General features: G+C 43.0%; 1 protein-coding gene across 5 annotated transcripts in view; it reads right to left on the bottom strand.

The window, feature by feature from the left end:
• Positions 1 to 3,224: 3,224 nt before the first annotated feature.
• Positions 3,225 to 19,140, bottom strand: part of DIP2A (disco interacting protein 2 homolog A) — a 99,654-nt gene continuing 83,738 nt past the window's right edge. For 3 of the 5 annotated variants that reach the window (XM_062602938.1, XM_062602957.1, XM_062602965.1), the window contains 16 exons: positions 18,677 to 18,786; positions 18,464 to 18,544; positions 16,499 to 16,622; positions 15,678 to 15,799; positions 15,246 to 15,357; positions 14,923 to 15,032; positions 14,299 to 14,429; positions 13,313 to 13,481; positions 12,178 to 12,348; positions 10,670 to 10,792; positions 9,537 to 9,598; positions 7,610 to 7,667; positions 7,084 to 7,158; positions 6,492 to 6,666; positions 5,189 to 5,312; positions 3,225 to 4,207 (listed from right to left, as the gene is read on the bottom strand). In XM_062602938.1, the coding sequence (XP_062458922.1) occupies positions 3,955 to 4,207; positions 5,189 to 5,312; positions 6,492 to 6,666; positions 7,084 to 7,158; positions 7,610 to 7,667; positions 9,537 to 9,598; positions 10,670 to 10,792; positions 12,178 to 12,348; positions 13,313 to 13,481; positions 14,299 to 14,429; positions 14,923 to 15,032; positions 15,246 to 15,357; positions 15,678 to 15,799; positions 16,499 to 16,622; positions 18,464 to 18,544; positions 18,677 to 18,786 (2,000 nt within the window). In that variant the 3' untranslated portion in view covers positions 3,225 to 3,954. The remainder of the gene's footprint in view (positions 4,208 to 5,188; positions 5,313 to 6,491; positions 6,667 to 7,083; positions 7,159 to 7,609; positions 7,668 to 9,536; positions 9,599 to 10,669; positions 10,793 to 12,177; positions 12,349 to 13,312; positions 13,482 to 14,298; positions 14,430 to 14,922; positions 15,033 to 15,245; positions 15,358 to 15,677; positions 15,800 to 16,498; positions 16,623 to 18,463; positions 18,545 to 18,676; positions 18,787 to 19,140) is intronic. The other 2 variants (XM_062602939.1, XM_062602947.1) reach the window with 2 other exon arrangements.

The following is a 19,140-nucleotide window of genomic DNA, read 5'->3' as shown; positions in this document are numbered from 1 at the left end:
TGCTTCCTAGGTAACAACAAGCAATACATAAAGGCGTAAAGTAGCCTCACAGTAGTGCTGATGCTGTACGGAGCTTATAAATGTCAGTACGAAGTGCTGGCTCACAAGAACACTGGCTGCAGTAACAGCAGTTCTAGTAATGTCTGCAAAGTCACTTAGCACTCGATGGAGTCCAATCTCACACCCCAGAGTATATCTGAAGCGTGATGCTTGGACAGCAACCCTTTTGTGGCATCTTGCCTCATTCCTTCAGCATGGTGACAGTGAAGGCCTCAGAATTCCCTTGTTGCTACATTTTACGCTCCTGAAAGATCAGGTATAAATAAGTAAATAAACAAATTCTTGCACCTTTGTTACACGCTGACATTTCAGATGTCAAACTCATTCAATCTAAGATGAATGACAGATTTTTGGCACCTTTCTTCATTAGTTTTGAGAAAGGTGAGTGAAGTTACTCTGGCAGTAAAACCTAGAACGCTTTAAAAGCACTTCACAGACAGCATTATCTTTATGCTAGAGTACAATGCCTTGTTGTAATTAAGAGTGAGAAACCTGAAAAGGCTCAAAGATGCCATCTTCTCACCATGTACAGTGCTTTTAAAAACAAAACACATTCTGCAAGACAAATTCACGTTTGTTTCCTAACCCCACTGTTGGTACAAATCTGTTTTCTGTGCCACTTCCCTTGCCTCTTCCAAAACCTTTGCCTTCATTTAATAGATTACAACTTTATTTATTTCTGCACGCAGAGCAGCATTCCCCATTCAATCTGAGTTAAAGCAGGTGCTTTGGTCAGGAACCCCTGGAAGTCTGTGTCAGAAAATGCTGCTGACACCAAAGAAAACCACTGGGGCCTGTGAGCAGGGGGTAACCACAGAGGGCTCTGTACAGCACAGTGACTGCAGGGACCCTCAGCAGATTCCCATGCATGTGCTGCGCCCCACAGATGCTGAACCTCACATCACATTTGGAAACACGGTCTCATGCAGCACATCCTTCTCTTTCGGTAAGAACTAAACCAGACGCTACTTCCTGTGAACCATGTTGTGGAGGACCAAGAACAGTTCTTGTTTCAGTGACTTTTACACCCTTTCCACCTCCTGCTGCTGCTTCGGGTCAGCCTGGTGAGCCTGCTCAGCACCGTCACCTTGCTGCTGCTGTTTCTGCTCCTGCTCTTCATTACCACCCAGTGCTTTTGCCTTGGTGGCTACGGCCCTGGGTCTACCAGGCCCCTCCTCATCCTGCTGCCGCTTTTCACAGCGCCTTTCAAAGGCAGAAACCCCGGCAGACGCGCGGCTGCAAAGCGAGCATTGGTACGGCCGCTCCCCGCTGTGCGCCCTCATGTGGAGCCGCAGGTACGCGGCCCCGCAAAGGCCCTGCCGCAGAGCGAGCAGCGCTGAGGCTCCCGCGCCCCGCGCGTCTTCCCGTGCCGCTTGAAAGCCTTCCCGCAGGCGGAGCGCACGGAGCTCCTCTCGCCCGACTCCGGGAGCGGAGGGAGGTGCAGGGCGAGGTGCGATGAGGCGATGAACGCCTTGCCGCAGAGCGCGCAGCAGTGCGCGCGCTTGTGGAGAACCAGTCCCGAGGGGAGGGCGAACGCTGTGGCGCACCGCGGGCAGCGGTACGGCTTCTCCTCGCTGTGCACACGGCGGTGCTTGGCCAGCGCGCCCGCCTGCGCGAATTCCTCCCCGCACTGCTCGCACCCGTGGGGCCGCTCCGCGAGAGCCCAAGCCCGGCCCCATACGGAAGCGGCGGCGCACGGTGGTGACGGCAGGAAGCGGGGTGGAGCGGCCGTCATTTTGTGGTGCGCCTCCTGTCCCTCCGGAGGTGCGTGACAGCGGAGGCGAGGCGGAGCCGTGTCCCTGCCGGCTCCTCCGGTGCCGTCTTCCCTTTGTGCTGCCCGGCTCAGCGCTGGCTTTGCTGTGTGAAGTAAGTGCGGCCTTGCTGAGGGGAGGGATGTTTCCCCCCCTTCGGTGTGTGGCAGTTGCCAGTTGAGGGGAGGACCCCCCCACAGGGCAGTGCCGTGCCCCAACGCATGGCGATATATACTCAGAACAGAGTAAACTCGGGAACATCCAGGCTTTGAGGATGTGCAATTGCTTTAATTGTAATGAAATTCTGCAGCAAAAAAGGCTCTTCAGGCATTAAACCTCTCCAAAACACTGGTGAAAACTGCACTACGGAGGAGCTGCGGTTTTGATCTAACAGCATTTCGGCACTCAGCAAGCCAGACTGTTTTGAACTGTTTAATGTGCTTTCTGCGTTAGGTTTAGTTTACAAGGCAACTCGTCTCACTGCCAGCTATAGCTCAATACAAAAATCTCACAATGCTTTATGTGCTAAAAAACCACACTATTAAAATGGGGTTAGGTAGTTCTTTCCTTTCACCAGCTGTTCTGTCACAAGCAGTGTCCCACAGCCCACTGTTAGAGGTTGCTGTTATTTAATAAGTTACTCAAGTTCTGTACATAATTACAGTCAGAGTATGCAGCTGTATGATACACCACAGCCAGACACCACAAGGGCAAAGGACTACTGTAGATGGAAGCTTTTTGTTGAAGATTTTACAGTTTACATTTGACAAAGAGTCAATTTGATACCCTCGTACTGGGAGAGTGACATCCATCTTCCTTAGGCACTGATCCAGGCAGAACTGCCTTGCAGAATAACCTGGCTCTTCTGCCAAACTCATGCATTATATATATATATGTATATATATATAAAAGAAATTATGTAGCTCTTCAACAACTCTATAAAAATAATTATTTGTTAGTCTTGTCTTACCTTCAAATACAGGAAGTATTTGAATCACTTCACATTCTCTTTCTGAATTAGGTGCGCTGCAATATTAGATCAGGCAGAAACTTCATAACTCTCATCAGCTGAGTGTGAGCCAACCAACTGGATACTGCAGCTTGAACAAGACAGTCTGAAAACCAAGGCATTTTGTACCACAGCAGATCAAGCTAACTAACACTGAGTATAGTTTCCATGGTGGGGAAAAAACCCCAGTAAAAGCACTATAATAAATTTTAACATAGGATATTCAGGGAAAACATATAAGACCATGCTTCATAAACATTTCTATGAAACATTCAGAGATTGTTGGCTTTGGAATGAGTTTTCAAATACTTGTTTTTATGCAGGGCAGAACACAGCTAATGCTATGAAAACAAGCAACTTGAAGTTACAACAGTAAGAGCAGTGAAGGCTCCTGCATCGAGTGGTTAAAAGTGGATATTAATTTATATTTTATTACAAAGTTTATAGCATTACAGAGTCCAGCATGGCACAATAAGTAACGTTTTTACAGCTGCAGTATTTGTTTTCGCTTGGTACAAAAAAAGCTGAACAGCAGCATAATTGCTGTTATACTGAATCTGGGATTGGACTGAATTTCTTCTGAATGGGGGCAACTCAGTGATTTCAAATAAAAAGGCTGCATTTTTAAAATTGCAAATATGTGCAAAATTCCTTTCATTACAGTAGAGAATATGGCAGAGATGTGTGCAGTCTTGAAAGTGACGCCTGAACCCAGATACTGCCAATATATTGCAAACAATCACATGGAGGGTGAACTCCAAACGGGTACTCACGACTCAGTACTGTTTCCAGGAGTTGTCCTCACAGCTGGTGTTTTCTCCCCACCCTGCTTTATGTCCTTTTATGCAGTGCATCAAGTACTGACATTCAGAATTAGTGTAGAAAAACCACTGGTCCATCACAGTTCTCACAAGCTTCCTTCAGGAATTCAGTAAACTCTCCATCCTAAGTCAGCTGCAACTGTTACAATGGATTTATGAAAGCAAATGCAATCTGAGAGATGAACGTCTGTGAAGAGGAGCATCTCCATTTCCCTTTCAACAGCTTTTAAAACCACAGAAAATGGGTTCCAATGTTACTATTTGGAAAGTCCCTTTATTTTGGTGTGTTAGCCTTGCTGTGATTTTTCTCTTTTCACATGTTGTAGGCAACATAAATAGGATCCAACTGGTCAGCTAAAAACCCGTCTCTCAAGTGCATCCGTTGTTTCTCACCACGGGAATTGATAGGAATAACACCGGGGTCCACAATGACTACAACACCTACTATAAGATAATGCTCTTCCAGAACCACGTTTGTTACCAGAGCAACCAGGTCCAACGCTTCTTGTTCTGAGCCTTCCAACTCCACAACCACCACAAGCAAGTTGGTCCATGTAAACACAGCACTGTTGGCATGATACAGATAGAAGTGGTGAGAAAAAAACAACACTCAAATGAAGCTAGTTATCAGAGAGGGACTCACTGGAAAGACATTTTGTAAGTACTTGAACAATATAAGAAATGAGAACACGTGATAGAATATTAATGTGAAAATATTAATAAGTCAGGAAGTATGAAAACTGTAAGTTCTTGGAATATTCTGCCACCGTTTGTTTTAATTGTCCATGTACAAAATATAAGTAGGTCCTTTTCTCTTACATGTCCACAGTCGTGTATTTAAAAGTCCTTTGCACTTGCTTGAAGGGACCTTAAAGCCCATCCAGGTCCAACCCCCTGCCATGGGCAGGGACACCTTCCACTAGAGCAGGGTGCTCCAAGCCACTTTGTCCAACCTGGCCTTGAACACTGCCAGGGATGGGGCAGCCACAGCTTCTCTGGGCACCCTGTGCCAGCACCCCAGCACCCTCACAGTAAAGAGCTTCTGCCTAAGAACTCATCTCGGTCTCCCCTCTGGCAGGTTAAAGCCATTCCCCTTGTCCTGTCCCTAAAGACCCTTGTCCAAAGCCCCTCTCCAGGTTTCTTGTAGCTCCTTTAGGCACTGGGAGCTGCTCTAAGGTCTCCCCTTAAGGAGCCTTCTCTTGTCCAGGCTGAAATCCTGAAGATGTGTTTACCACATCCAAGCATGTACATTCTGACAGAGTCAGGGAAGTCAAGGCTGTCCTGCCCTGTTCCCATCCTGCCATTCCTGTCTTTCAGACTATGAAGATCAAACTCTCATAAAGGTGTGGGTTTTATTTTGTTTTTAGCATTGGAGGCAGGGTCAAGAGGGACATAATATTTCAGTTACTCTCACTGCAGTAGTTTCTATGCAAACTTTTAATGAGTTCACTCTACAGCAAGCTCTCAGTCTAAGCTCTGTTCCATGAAGCTTAGTTTCTGCTGCTTTAGAATAAAAGAATACAGAAAAGTAATACTGAGGCTCTTACCATTCTGCAATGCTTTTATGTGCTCTTATTACAGAGGTCTCTATATCAATGGGATGGTACCTCATTCCTCTGAGCTCCAGTGTTTCATCCAAAGAGCCTACCACATAGAGGGCATCGTGCCTCTCTGCAACATAGCACAGACATTAGAAACACCATCAGATCTACAGAACAAACACGGTCATTTGTATGTACTTATTCCTGATGTTCTAAGGTGCTTCCTAGAAGAAAGAGTCTGTAATACACAGCAAGCTCTACCATTTGGAGAGAAGAGAATTAAGAGGGCACGTAGGACTTCTGCCTATTGACTCCAAGCAAGTGAATTCAGGCTAAAAAGAATTTCTGGGTAATCTAATTCTGTCCCTTTTCTCATGTAATCTCAAGTCATAAATCCATTCAAGATACACTGTTAAAGCATCTTTTTGTCCCACTCTTCTTCCCAGAGAACTTCTCTCCTCTAATCAACAAGAACACTTTCCAATTTCCAGAGGTAACTTTTATTTTTCTTTTCGAAACCAGTTTACACCCACTGTTCTCATACCAGCAACAGTCAGCTTCTGAAGTTCCCCACAGTTAATTCAGTGAGAACAGCCTATCTCCTCAGACTTAGCTTTGCTAGGTTAAATAAGCAAAGCTCTCCTAAGGCCATGCTCTCCTCATTGCCATGTCCATCCAGTAACTCTGCTCAGTTCAACTTTGGGTTTTCTGGCACCTGTTTTATAATTCTGTCCAAGCATGTAACTTGAGACAAAAAGCAGACTTGTGTTTCCTGCATACTTGGCTGTGATATTTCACCATATATAGTCTCTCAAATGCTGACAAACTCAAGGACAACTGGGATTGTTCCACAGGGATAAACATCTCTGTATGAGTTTTCAGAAAGCTCCAAGGCACAAAACCTTGCTATAGTAATATGCTGCCTTCTCACCTCTCTTCCTTTGTGAATGCCTGCTCACAGATTCCAATTTCTCAACTACCAGCTTTCTCAAGAACAGGGGGCCCTTTCACTTTGAACAGTGGCAGAAACACAATTCCACCAAAGCATCCTGTGCAGAGCTGTGCCCTGCAGGTTAAGTCGTTACCCTAGAAAATGAGAGGGGAGGAAAGCTCAGAACCCCTTGGTCGAGTGTTTTATCATGCTCTACCAGCTCTGACAGGTAGCGAGTAATGAACGATTCCTGTTACATCCAGCACAGGATCTGGTGGAAGTCAGGATAAACTTGCAGGACAGCTTTCTCTTTGCTAGCTCAGCTACCCCAAGTAGTTTCCAACACATGCCTCTACAAGCATATTGGGTTTCTCTCACCTCCACTAGCATCAGTAAGTTCTGTTCTGCGCAGAAAGCCAAGGTACCCAGTCCGAGCCCATATGGTCTGAGTGTCTCCAAAACTCAAGCGAGCAGTAAAGTGATCAGCGTGCAGTGCCTCTTCTCCATACACTGTGTAGTAACCAGTAGCATTGTGTGGGCTACTCACCCATATCTAGGAGATAAAAACCGAAACAAGCAACAAACCAAAAGGGAATAATTCCCATAGAAACACTGGTTATTTTGCCAGACCCAGGCAGCAGCATTTCTAGATTTACAAGATCTGTTCCACTGACAATTTTGTTTCTCCTAAAATGCCAGGAGTAGTTTTATTAAAATAAGTCATTAACTTCTGCCTCACAGAAAATGACCAGGAAAAAGGACTAAAAAAGAGTTTTATATACATATATATGCATAGTTTGGCAGGGGAGGGAGGAAACCACGCAGACGTACATATAAGCATGTAAACTGTTCCAGCTCTCTGCGGAGTTCATTCACTTGCCACATTAAGGTGATTAAGAGGTAGGCATTCATCTGATATGATTTATCTATATATTAAATCACTACAAGTACAGCAGCATCAAAGCTTTACCTCTCCTAAATGCGAGTCTCCCAGAGGTCCCTTGGTTTCCGTGTGTGCTATGATGACCTTGACCCCTGGAAGAATCTGGAATAAGAAGCAAATGGAAGTTAACAGAACTTGAATTCATCAAAAGAAAAGTTAATGCAGAGCCACAGAAGTCAAAAATCTGTGCAGTCTTCTCTTTCTGCTCTTCTCTGTACCATAGCTATCAATCGTATCTTCCTACCAAGTTGCTCAATTTTTTCAAGTCCAAGAACTATTTTGCAGCTTTAGACTTGAAGTTTGTTTCACACCTGAAAAATGTCTTCCACATGAAGGCCTCTGATATTTTCAGTTTTAGCAACATATCCTATTGCTTCACTTCCTGCACCCGGCTTCATTTTAATAGCTGTTCATTTTGCACTCTCTCTAATGACTCTCCTAGACATACTGTGATTAACGAAGCTTGTTGCACAGATTTTGTACTGAGGTCCAGCTGAAGCAGCTCACTATCCAGGTACTGGTCATGAGGAGGAAGGATGCTCCAAAGTCTCACCTTCCCAGACTCCATAAGTGGCAGACTGTGTGGAGAACCTCTCTCTACCAAACGCACCCTGAAAAAATAAGAGAATACATTTGTACAAGGATTTAGGAACTTAAATAGATGTGTTCAAGTATTATCCTATCCTTAGCTGCACTGACCAAACCAAAATTTGCTCAGTTATTCACAATGCAGTAACTTAAAAGAGTTCTAGCTGTCTTCAAGATTTCTCTGTTAGCATTCCCACAGACCACGTTTCTTTAACGAAGCAGAAAGAGCTCTTTGGAGAGATGAGTAACTGTTTCCAACAGAGCTTGATGGTTGCAGTTCCACCAGCATTTTACATTCACCTTCTTTGTTGGACTTTGTGGCACCTCTGCTTGCCACACTGACCCATGGCAGAGAGGCAGCAGGAATTACAGTAAGTGAAGAGCAAGCAGCCTAAACAGAATTAAGTGACACCATGCAGCACATCAGCAGCATAACTTACGAAGACAGCACATTTGCAGAAGGAACAAGAATTGAGTGCAGTAGGAGAGGCATACAAGAGAGGCAGCTCCTATACATCATGTCATATTAGACTATTCCTACACCTATAGGCTTGAGCTAACACAGTGGCAGCTTTGAGGCTACAGCTGAACTTGGTGTGAAAAGGAATATATACCATGCAAGTCATAGTGATACATTCAAGAAGGAGAAAATGACTGTAGTTTACATTGATCTGTTCAGATGCCAAGCAGGGTCATGCTAAACGTGGTGAAGAGCTTGTCTTCGAAAAGCTAAGATTTAAGCTTGCAAAAATTAGAGATGAGTTAGTCACAAAAGCTCCCAGTTAACAAAAGCCCCTAATTTAACATTATCAATTTAAAAGAAAATAAAGCAAATGCTTTATTTAATTTATCAAGACACAAGTCTTGATATTGTGCTTCCTAAGTACAGAAACAAATACATATGTACATGCACCCTGCTAAACTTACAGTCTTACTCTAACCTTGGTGCTGCCAGCACTTGTGTTAACTGAGAGACGAGTTAATATGAAAATTATGACTACAGAATTACAACTGATAGAATGATGTATCCGTGGCAAGTTTCCAAGTGACATGTGTGTACACATGTGCGTGTGTGTGTGTTTTGATATGCTGTAATACAGGCCTGACATCAATTTATTGGGTCTGGGAAGGCTGAGGGGATTGAGTTGCTTTTGTCTGAAGGGAAGAGTCAAAAAACCACCAACCCACAAATGAAACCAAACAACTAAGGGAGATTCTAATTTACTTTTACCACTACCTTAAGGACCATTAGAGAGAACATGGAGCCAGACTTCTTGGACTTGCTCACTATAAGGAGAAGAGGCCAGTGACATAATATGCAGAATAGGAAGTGCCACCAAGGAAGACTTCCCCCGAGTGGGGTGTCAGTCTCATAACACACACACACACACACACACACACACACACACCCCCACACAGAAGGAGCATCTCTATTCTTGGAGATGTTCTGAACTGCTTCTGGACCTCAGTAACCTCATAAAGTCTTGAAGATGGTCCTGCTCTGAGCAGGAGGTTGCTTGAGGGGTATCAGAGATTCTGCCTACTCCAGATGTTACTCTGTTTCTGTGACTAACCACCTGGCTGGCAAAGTCACCTTTTGCTAAGCATATGACCAGGTAAGAAACAGCTAATGGGTCTAGATTATATGGGACTGATGAACAGGCAGCAAGTTAAGAGAGGTTCTAGAGAGGAACAGCAGAACAAGTGATGGAGGAGTAGATGCTGGACCAATTCCAGCACAGAGCTGTCATCCTCTAGAATGAGGTTCCTTGTATATGGTGATGAGAGATTAGCTGCTGCTGAGAGCATTTCAGCAAACCAAGGCAATGAGGCTGAACTTTCTGCTCTACAGGAGGAGCATTAAATAGTTAATGCTTTAACATAATCGGTACCTGTCATGTCGAAGTGCTCTCATATCTACGTAGACTGTTGTTGGGTCTGGTCCTGCTGTTCCCTAAGAATAAGAAGGAAGAAACAAATTCAGGAGAAGCCAGAAAAATCCTGTTCTCGTTCTCACAGCCACATAAATTCACAAATTCCTCTTCCTTTTTTACTGACACTTAAAGTGCTGCCCTAATCTATCAGTAGTGTAGTAAAACAGCCCCCCTTACTAGAGGGACTGCCATAAAGCTTTGATGTTTGATGGAATCAGTAAATGAATGCACCAGGTGAAGTACATATTTATACTGTTAAGTCTTAATTTGGTAAGCACTTCCTGTAGAAACAGCAAGTGCAAAGCATGTAAGCATAAACCTATGAGGGCCTTAATCCCTGTCCCAAAGCTCAACCGTTAGGCTTTGTAACAGCTTTATTAACTTGTAAGAAAATGTTTACTTAACATTTAACAACATTTATCTAAAACGTAACTCCAACCAACCCGTATTTTGACAGGGCTCCTGTCAGTAACAGCCTGGGCACAGGCAAAGCTTTATTGCAGTCCCAGAAGAAACCTTCTGACTAGCTCTGGTGAGAAGTTTCCAATTTCCCACCATGAGAATGGGGGACTTTATTTACTCCCCAGCAGAACTGAATCTCAAGAGAGCCAGCAACTACTGTGAAATGCATATTAAAGCTACAAAAATAGGCAAAGCTTTGGTGACTGTCCCCCCCTTCCCCCCAGTGCATTTCTCATTACAGAAATACTTCAAATGAGGCCACTTTGCCATCAGCTCAAGACTGTGCTGCTGGAGAATGTCTTTATGATATTCCCTTGTACGTTCACAGCACTGCTGAGGCTCAGTGACACTGATGGCCACACAAATTAACAGTATGAGCTTTATCTCTAGGAATATACCATTCAGTAACTTTAATCATTGCTATAGCTCCCTTTCCGGCTCATTTGAGAAACAGGTTTTGTACTTTAGCTACAAGTGCTCTTTGTGAGTAAAACTGAACTTCTTTAGAAGAAAAAAATCTCACTATCTATTCCAGATGACAACTCTCAAATGACATACATTCATTACAGAGTAATACTGCTGAACCAGACTGACTTTAGGACATTACAAGCACACATGCATCACTATACCTGTTCAGCCAGCTTGCCCAGCCTGTTTGGCTGACAGCAGGACCACAAACAGAAGTAACAGAGGCCATCAAAGTGTGTGAAACAGAGAGAAAGGGGAAAAAAGAAAATACAAACAAAGAGGCACTGGAAACGTAAGATACACACAGTCAGACAGAAAACAAAACTCATACTGTTATAGAGTGAACAGAAAGTTTCTATTTCACATTATTTTTAAGTGTTTCACTGGGAAATATGGAAGTCCCAATTAATAAACAAGAAGAGTTTTAAGGCAGATAATGAGATGCCTATCGCCTTATCCATACTGCATTTGTATCTAAAGGCTGCTTGCAGCTTCTGAAACGCCTTCTCAGTAAAACAGTCCAGTAAGGCTGGAAAACATTATGCATTTATTTGCATGCTAACTTGTATCAAACACCCATCCAGTTTGGCTGTTCATCTATAGCCATCTAAGTTCTGTGATTTAAAAAGTCAAATACGGGTATCACTTTGGAAGAATGGGGAAAAGAGGTTTAAAAATCCCCCAAGACACTAAGAAAGGGCTAAGGAATGGAGAACAGAGATGAAAAAGGTATAAAATGAAGGGGAAGCTTCAGTCTTCACAGTTTTCTTGCAGTACTTTTCACATTGCCATTTAACATCCTGCAGAAAAACTGTTGGGGTTTCCCCCCAGTCTGTGCAGTCTGAACAGCAACTATGCAAACCTGGCTTTTAGAATCCCCATTTAGGCAGCCAATTCAGAAAGCTGTTCTTTTGCACTTGGCATCTGAAATGCCTTATTGAATGAATTTAATGAATTTTATCTATATCCTTCCTATTTTTCCATCTATCGATTCATAAAATTGCTCTGGCCACATTTCTTTATAACCATCTCTCTAGGGGTTGTTAAAAACCTTTTCTCCTTTAATATGTGTGACAGAAACCACAGAAACTATGATCTCCAGTCTGTGAAGTGGGACTGTTTATACTTTATGGGCATATTCTCCCCCTCAAAGCTTCCAATTTATACCTTTAATTGTAAAAAGAAGTCTAACTCTCACGAGGTGAGACAAATGTATTTGCATGTTGCTGATACTACTGTTGAGATCTTTAGAAGTAAAAAACCTGCCATCCTTATCAATTTTCATGGGATTTATTTAAGGAACTCTTCCTTCCATTTAATTCAACATATACATAAGCTGTTTTTCAAACAGACAAAATCCGAATGACACAAAAGCTGAAATAGCATTGCTTGAAATATTTCATGTATTTGTGAACAGGAAGCTCCTGCAGAGTAGGAAGGAAACAAGTTTCTTAATACTGGTCCTCTTTATTAGAAAGGGAAATCAATTGGTCCATTAGTACAGAACAGTGAAATTATCATAATACGCATCTCCAAAGCTTATTTACTTGGTGATGAAGCAAGCAAGCAATGGAACTCTAGCTCATTACAAAAGGACTTACATGAATGAACATGATTTCCTATAAAGTTCCCAGAGATTCTGTATAAGGAATAAAGAGTTTAATCTCACCTGTAAGCAAATTGCCACGTTGACCCTGCACCCAAACGTAGTGCTCACTGCACGAGCAGAGAGGCCCAGGTCTTTGAATAACTTGGAGAAAGACTGTGTTAATGTAATCCTCGGTCTCTCCTCTGCAACCACCATGCACGTTCGCACACAGGACAGGTTAACTCCTTTCATCTGAGAGGTTGGGTGAAGAAAACAACCTCTTAAGTTTGAAGTCAACAATTCTAGAACTAAGCCATTTCAATTCACAGAACAGAGGGACTTCCAAAACACTGGAATAAGTGACATGAACTGGTTAAACACTATACACACAGCCCGCGCTCAGTTTGGCTCCATCGACCCAGGACAACCTTCTAAAACTGTCCCAAGCAGCTTTGTGGCAGGGTTTTTTTTCTGCACAAAAACTAGTTGCATGGTGTAGCTGCAACCCAGCCACTCATCATTCTGGGCTGAAAACCCCACAAAGTGTCATTGTTTCACAGGGCTGGGCCCACAGGGGACCTGCTCACCCCAGTTCAGATGCAAGCAGTGTCTGAGACATTAGAAGCTCTCATCAGCATGAATGTGAACCTGTAGCAACTGGTTGCGGGCCAAGATTCCCTTCAATGAGAACAGAGGGACAGAGTTTGCTGTCTATACTGAGAATAAGTACAATGAAGCCACTTTCTTGTGCACAACAAGCTGCCAGACATTCCCAGTGGAAGTCCTGAGCAGCTTAGTTACTACAGCCGTGGGAACACTCCTGCCACTGAGACAGAGGCAGCTCCTCAAGGAAATACAGTTTCAGTTAAGAGATATCCCTCAAAAATAAATGGATCAACTATCAATTACTGCTACTATCAATTACTGTGTAATTGTTGCCGCTAGGAAGATAACAGCCATTTCACAACTCAATACCCAGCAAGCAGCACAGAGGTGGCACAAATAAGTATAGTTGAAAACAGAAGAACTTCTCTTCTTCCCCACCAGAAACCTGAGAGCTGAAAATTCCAGCAGTCTCAGTGTTTTCCAAAAAGCAAGTCATAATTAAAGGCTTCATAAAACACTTATGGTCCCATCTTCTGCAGGCTAAAATGAAAGATTTCAGAAAGATACATGTATTTAGATGTCATTATGTTGAAAAATGAAGTCCACTCACCCGGAGTATATCAGTCTGTGTTCCAAGCCCTTTGGTGCACATCTCCATCACAGAGTAAGAGCAGAACGTGACGCGCACTTTATACTGACTGACAGCAGACAACCAGACGGACACGTTGCTCTCCAGTTCCAGAGGAGGGACTAGAATAGACTGATGACCCGAATAGACACTAGGAAGAGGAAGAAATAGAAAGATGAAAACTTCAAGCCAGCATACAAAAAGCCAAAAGTTACATAAAGTCATAATGAAGCAAATACAGGAAAACTGAGAACATGGAATCTATCTGAACTTCACAGAGTGGTTTGGGTTGGAAGGGACCTTAAAGCCCATCCAGTTCCAGCCCCTGCCACGGGCAGGGACACCTTCCACTAGAGCAGCTTGCTCCAAGCCCCTGTGTCCAACCTGGCCTTGAACACTGCCACGGATGAGGCAGCCACAGCGTCTCTGAGCACCCTGTGCCAGCGCCTCAGCACCCTCACAGGGAAAGCTTCGGCCTAAGAGCTCATCTCCATCTCCCCTGTTCTGGCAGGTTAAAGCCATTCCCCTTGTCCTGTCCCTACAGGCCCTTGTCCAAAGCCCCTCTCCAGGTTTCCTGCAGCCCCTTTAGGCACTGGAGCTGCTCTAAGGTCTCCGCTTAGATTCCCTTGGATAAGAATTTGAAATAAATCTGCAACAGTCAGCACCTTGGGGGTATTGTACAAAGATACAGTTTACTCTCAAAAGACTTTAAAAGGATTTATTTAATCAATGTGAAAAAGACAGTGAAGTCCTTTTTTTTCTTGGATTTGGTATCTGCTTAATTCCACTTGCAAACCCCAAGTTACTCAAGTAACTTACATGAATTTTGTTACCCCAAAATGTACTTTATGAAGTACCTACAAAAAGGTTAATTTGGGTTTCTCTGACAGTTTCAGCCATTGACTGTTCCCTGGGATTCTAGAGAAGGCTTGGAATGCATGGGAGAGCCTATGATCCAAAGGACGTACCTGCACAAACACCACAGAGCAAATCCCAAGCCACAGTAAGGGTCAAGACAGATGGCAATCTGACGTGAAGGGTACAGCTCACATTGTAGCTTTATAGAGCGACATAAGGCACTTGTAGCTGCATGTGACATCTGCAGGACAAAAAGAGGTGCTCTCAGGGGCTTTAAACCAAAAGGGTATCACATGAAATACAGAAATGTTTGCTGTTAGAAGACATGGCAACATGTAGTGGTTTGTTTTTTTTTTTTAAGCACCTTTAAAACACAAGAAAGGGATATAAGCCCAAAAGTTCACAGGTACTTTTCATGCTAGTGACCAATGACATCTATCATGACACTGAATGATGCTAAACAACATCTCACATCTCTACTATAAATTGCAAATGAAAACATTCATGAACTTAATGACAAACACACTCCATCAGTCCCCTTGGTGATTCTTCACACGAGCCAGTAAAGGCTGAATGTCTCCAAGAAGTGCATCAGTAAGTGTTGATGTCATGCCTCTGAACACTAGGATGCTGCGCTTACGTTTCTGTATTTCTTCTCTGGCAGGAGGAATGAATGCAGAATATACCTGCATATAAGGAAATGAAGTAGAATAATCTCTCTCTTGTTACTCTACCTTTACTCCTGCTAATATACCAGTAGTAGACACGCTGAAGTCCAAGTACGCCAACATATCTGGAGACGCAGGTCTGAAAATACCAGCCAGCTTCTTTTTAGGCATATCATCTATTTAAAACACAGAAAAAGAAGAGTACCCTAGTATTATTTTGCAAAATACAGGACAAAAATTTATCTTGACAGCATTACCACCAGATGCTTGCTATGGTTTCTGGACAGATATTTTGATGCAATGTTAGATACATCCATTCAGTTAGGAAGTTATGGTGTAACAAAAGAAAGAAATCAGTCTTCTGACTGATTTTGGCAAACATTCTGTACCTGTATCCAAAATAGTGGGCCACGTCTTAATATCTACAGCTGCTGCAGCTTCCTTGGACTTCAGCAGTTTCATTATCGCTTGTGTGGTCAGTATACAGGCAGACTTACTGACCTGTAAAAGACACAGCATCAAAACCATGTATAAAACTAACGAATGAATGCTAATGTAATTTCATATCCATCCAGATGAGAGAACCAGTAAGGTGAATAGATGAAAAATCCCCATTGGAAATGAAGCAAAATCACAATCACAACAACAGACAGAACATTTTAAATGAGTTGTAAAAAAGGTATTCACTGAGTCAGTCATAGCATACTGATTATTTCTTTTCCTGCCTTATTTTATACGGACTATGGCAAAGCAATTTATCAGGCTGCATCAACCATCCTGCACCTACCAAAAGCACTAGAAGGGGGATGCCTTATACATACCTCTACAATCATTTTGACAGTGGGCAGAGTGGTAGCAAGGTTCTGTGGATGAGGTGGGCGAACGGTGATAGGTATACAGCCAGCATATAAGCAGCCATAGAAAGTTGCTATTAAGTCTACTCCTGTAAAGGATATTTGTAACATTAAAGCCATTCTTATGAGAACAAAAGGCCAAACTCTTTCTCCAAAATCAAACACACCCAGTTTCTTTTACTAAGAGGTAAGGATTTGTCACAAAGGTCTCTTCAAATCAACAGGGTGTTCTTAGCCACCCCCCATTCTATAAGGTTAAAAGATTTTGCATTTGAGAGTTAGCAAAAATGATTCAAACCCTACAAACTTTAAATAGGGACATGTTTTCATGGACGGGTAGGATAAAATAACAAAGTACTGTGGGTTATGAAAATGACATTTGTTTTTCACAGTTATCACTCTGGAATATGCAGTCATCCTACTTTTATGAGGTAATACTCTTTTTTCCTGAGGTGCACTCCTAAATACATATCAGTAATACAAGTTTGAGGTCCAGATTCCACTTCTAGAGACAGCCACTCAGGAAAGATAGGTGTCCACACATCTAGATCTCTCATCTGTCTTTTAACGGATATATGCACAGTTTTATTCCATTCTCTGAGGTTGAAATGTTTGGTAAATGTAGAAGCAGCAACTTAATAATAAAATGACAAAGTCTCTTCCTCGAAACACTAAGTCACTGCCGTATAGCACTGTACTAAATGGGTGCCTGAATGCTCCACCTGGGCAAGACTTATTCCTTTCCTTGTGGTATCTGACTTTGACTTTTGCTGTCTGTATTCCCTTACCTGGAGGATAAACCAGGGCCACATGGTCACCTACATTCAGTCGTCCTTTCTCCAGCAGTGCGACTGCCACCCTTTCTGCTCTCTTGTGTAGCTGTATGCATGATGCACTGCTGGCTACAGTGCCCTGCACAGAAAAGGAGCAACATCAGGGAACTACTCACTTTCAAACTGTTCTCCACAAAGTACATGCTGCAGATGTAATGTTTCATTGTCCTTAGTTTAGCAGCACACTTTTGAAGACTCTGTCTAGGTGTTTTGGAAACCAAGCTGCTGGTAACAGGAACTTTAGAACACTACTGAATCTTACACATGCTGTTTTGAACATCAGACAGGAAACTGGATTCTGAATGTATTTGGTACCACAAAAAGAGTATCTTACAAATACTTGAAAAGCCACAGTCCAAGGGAAATAGTAGTAAAATATTAGCAGCATTAGTATTAGCAGCAGCAGAAGCACTGCATCAGCTCTGCCTCACCCTGCTCAGCCACACCTCCACACTGCTTTTGCGTCAGCAGTCTCAAAAGTGCAAAGGGAACTCTGCTGATGTCTTTGATATAGACACTGTTTTGAAGGCTCAGAGAGGCAACCTGAGCTGTGGTTGCTCTGCACGGGCACTTCTTAAAGTGTATTTCCCCCACCTGTGCATCTGGAAAGATGCACCTGAAGAATAAATATTCTGAAAGAAGGATAAACCAATTCTGGGTCTTTCAGCAATACTGAGGCAGTTTCTTCTGCTAAAGCAGCCCCATGAGAAAAAGTGAGAACTTTGAACCATGTCTTAAATCATTTTGCCTGTCTAAATGAGACTCCCAAGGCAAATCTTTTACTTCCTAAGGACCTTCTGAAAGCACATTCCCTATCTCACATGTCTGCAGTACAGCACAGCCCAAGGTAGACCCAATTTGTCACTGGGATGTTACTGTCACTGGAAGGGTAGCTACTGAGTAAAGGCTCAACCAAAACCAAATGTCCAGCTTTCCCCTTCTTTCTTTCCAGAAGGCAATAAAGAAAGTGCCAGAATAGCAGTAGAAGAATCTAAAAGATTTGGGTTTTCTCAATAACACAGCAGGAGTATTTCTCAAGCCCAGGGAGGCGTAAATACTGAGGCACGTACACAAGTGCAGGTTGTTTCATAGAATCATAGAATAGTTAGGGTTGGAAAGGACCTTAAGATCATCTAGTTCCACTCCCCTGCCATGGGCAGGGACACCTCACACTAAACCATCTCACCCAAGGCTTCGTCCAACCTGGCCTTGAACGCTGCCAGGGATGGAGCATTCACAACCTCCCTGGGCAACCCATTCCAGTGCCTCACTACCCTTACAGTAAAGAACTTCTTCCTTATATCCAATGTAAACTTCTCCTGTTTAAGTTTGAACCTGTTACCCCTTGTCCTGTCACTACAATCCCTAATGAAAAGTCCCTCCCCAGCATCCCTATAGCCCCCCTTCAGATACTGGAAGGATGCTAGGAGGTCTCCACGCATGTTTCAGACCCCTTTACAAAGTGCTGGATGCGCAAGACAAGTGAATTCTCCAGAACTACCAAAATTCACATGCAGAGCAGAGTGGCTATGAGTAAAAATGAGTATTTAGCTGAGAAACATGACTGTTGCCTTGTGATATGTCGTAAGGGTTCATATAGACCTTGAGTAAAGGTCCAGCTCTGACTTCCACTTACCCTTGTGCTCAGGGATGAAGGCAGAATTGTGGCTTCCATTAACAGGACAAAAGTTGTGTTGCAGCAGGAAATGCAATTAGTGTGATGTTTTAAGCTATGCAGAATCCATACTGAAATTCCAGAGGTGGAAAAATTCTGCTGCTTGCTAACTAGACATTTTTTGTCTGCTTCCTCAAAATAACTTGGGAGCATTTTAGAAAAAGAATTCTCACTGGAATTTCCTTAGAATCCAAACACTCTTTTGCTGATCTCCATCTCCAGGTATGACCTAAAGTGCATCTCACCTTGGAATTCAACAAAAGGAAGAGGGGATGATCTGGAGTCGTCTGAGCTCGCCACTGAAGAACATCTGCTAAATACAGGAACTGCAAGAGGAAGAAAGGAGACACTGATTCACTCACAATGCACCATGCTTAGTTTCAGTGGGATACCACAGCTGCTCTTGTTTCATTCTGAATAAGCCAATTCAAATACTTAGTAAGATCAGGACGTGTTACCTTTCTTGCCTGGTCATTATCCTCCAACTGGGTAACATCTCTCCCAGAGGCTTGCGCAATTCTCTTTCCAGCAACAAGGTTTCCTACTATCATTGAAGCAGGACCAACATCTGTATTTTTAAAACCAGTGCAAAATGAGGAAAAAGAAGTGTAAGGAACATGTAATAATCTATAACTCAGCCTGGAGAATACTGTATATGTAACATACAACTGAAAAGATGAAAACCTAAACCCAAGGATCATATTGCACAGCAAATGAAGAGGACAGTACGCTAAAAATGACTCCATTATCAGTATGGTACATTAAAAATCAGTCTATTACTGATTCAGCAAACTGAGGTCTGTCCGTACTTGAGTTTTATTACATGAGTTACTACCCTTTGCAAGATGGCCCATACAGGAGCAATTTATAACGTAGCTACAGAAGCATAAAATGGATTTGTGCTGGATGACCTTGCATTCAC

The sequence above is a fragment of the Pezoporus occidentalis genome, unplaced genomic scaffold (assembly GCF_034315485.1).
Source record: "Pezoporus occidentalis ecotype Australia unplaced genomic scaffold, CSIRO_AGI_Poc_V1 ctg118, whole genome shotgun sequence".
In the NCBI taxonomy this organism is placed as follows: domain Eukaryota; kingdom Metazoa; phylum Chordata; class Aves; order Psittaciformes; family Psittacidae; genus Pezoporus; species Pezoporus occidentalis.
The sequence above is the reverse complement of the archived record's forward strand: the minus strand, read 5'-3'. Positions and strand labels throughout refer to the sequence as shown.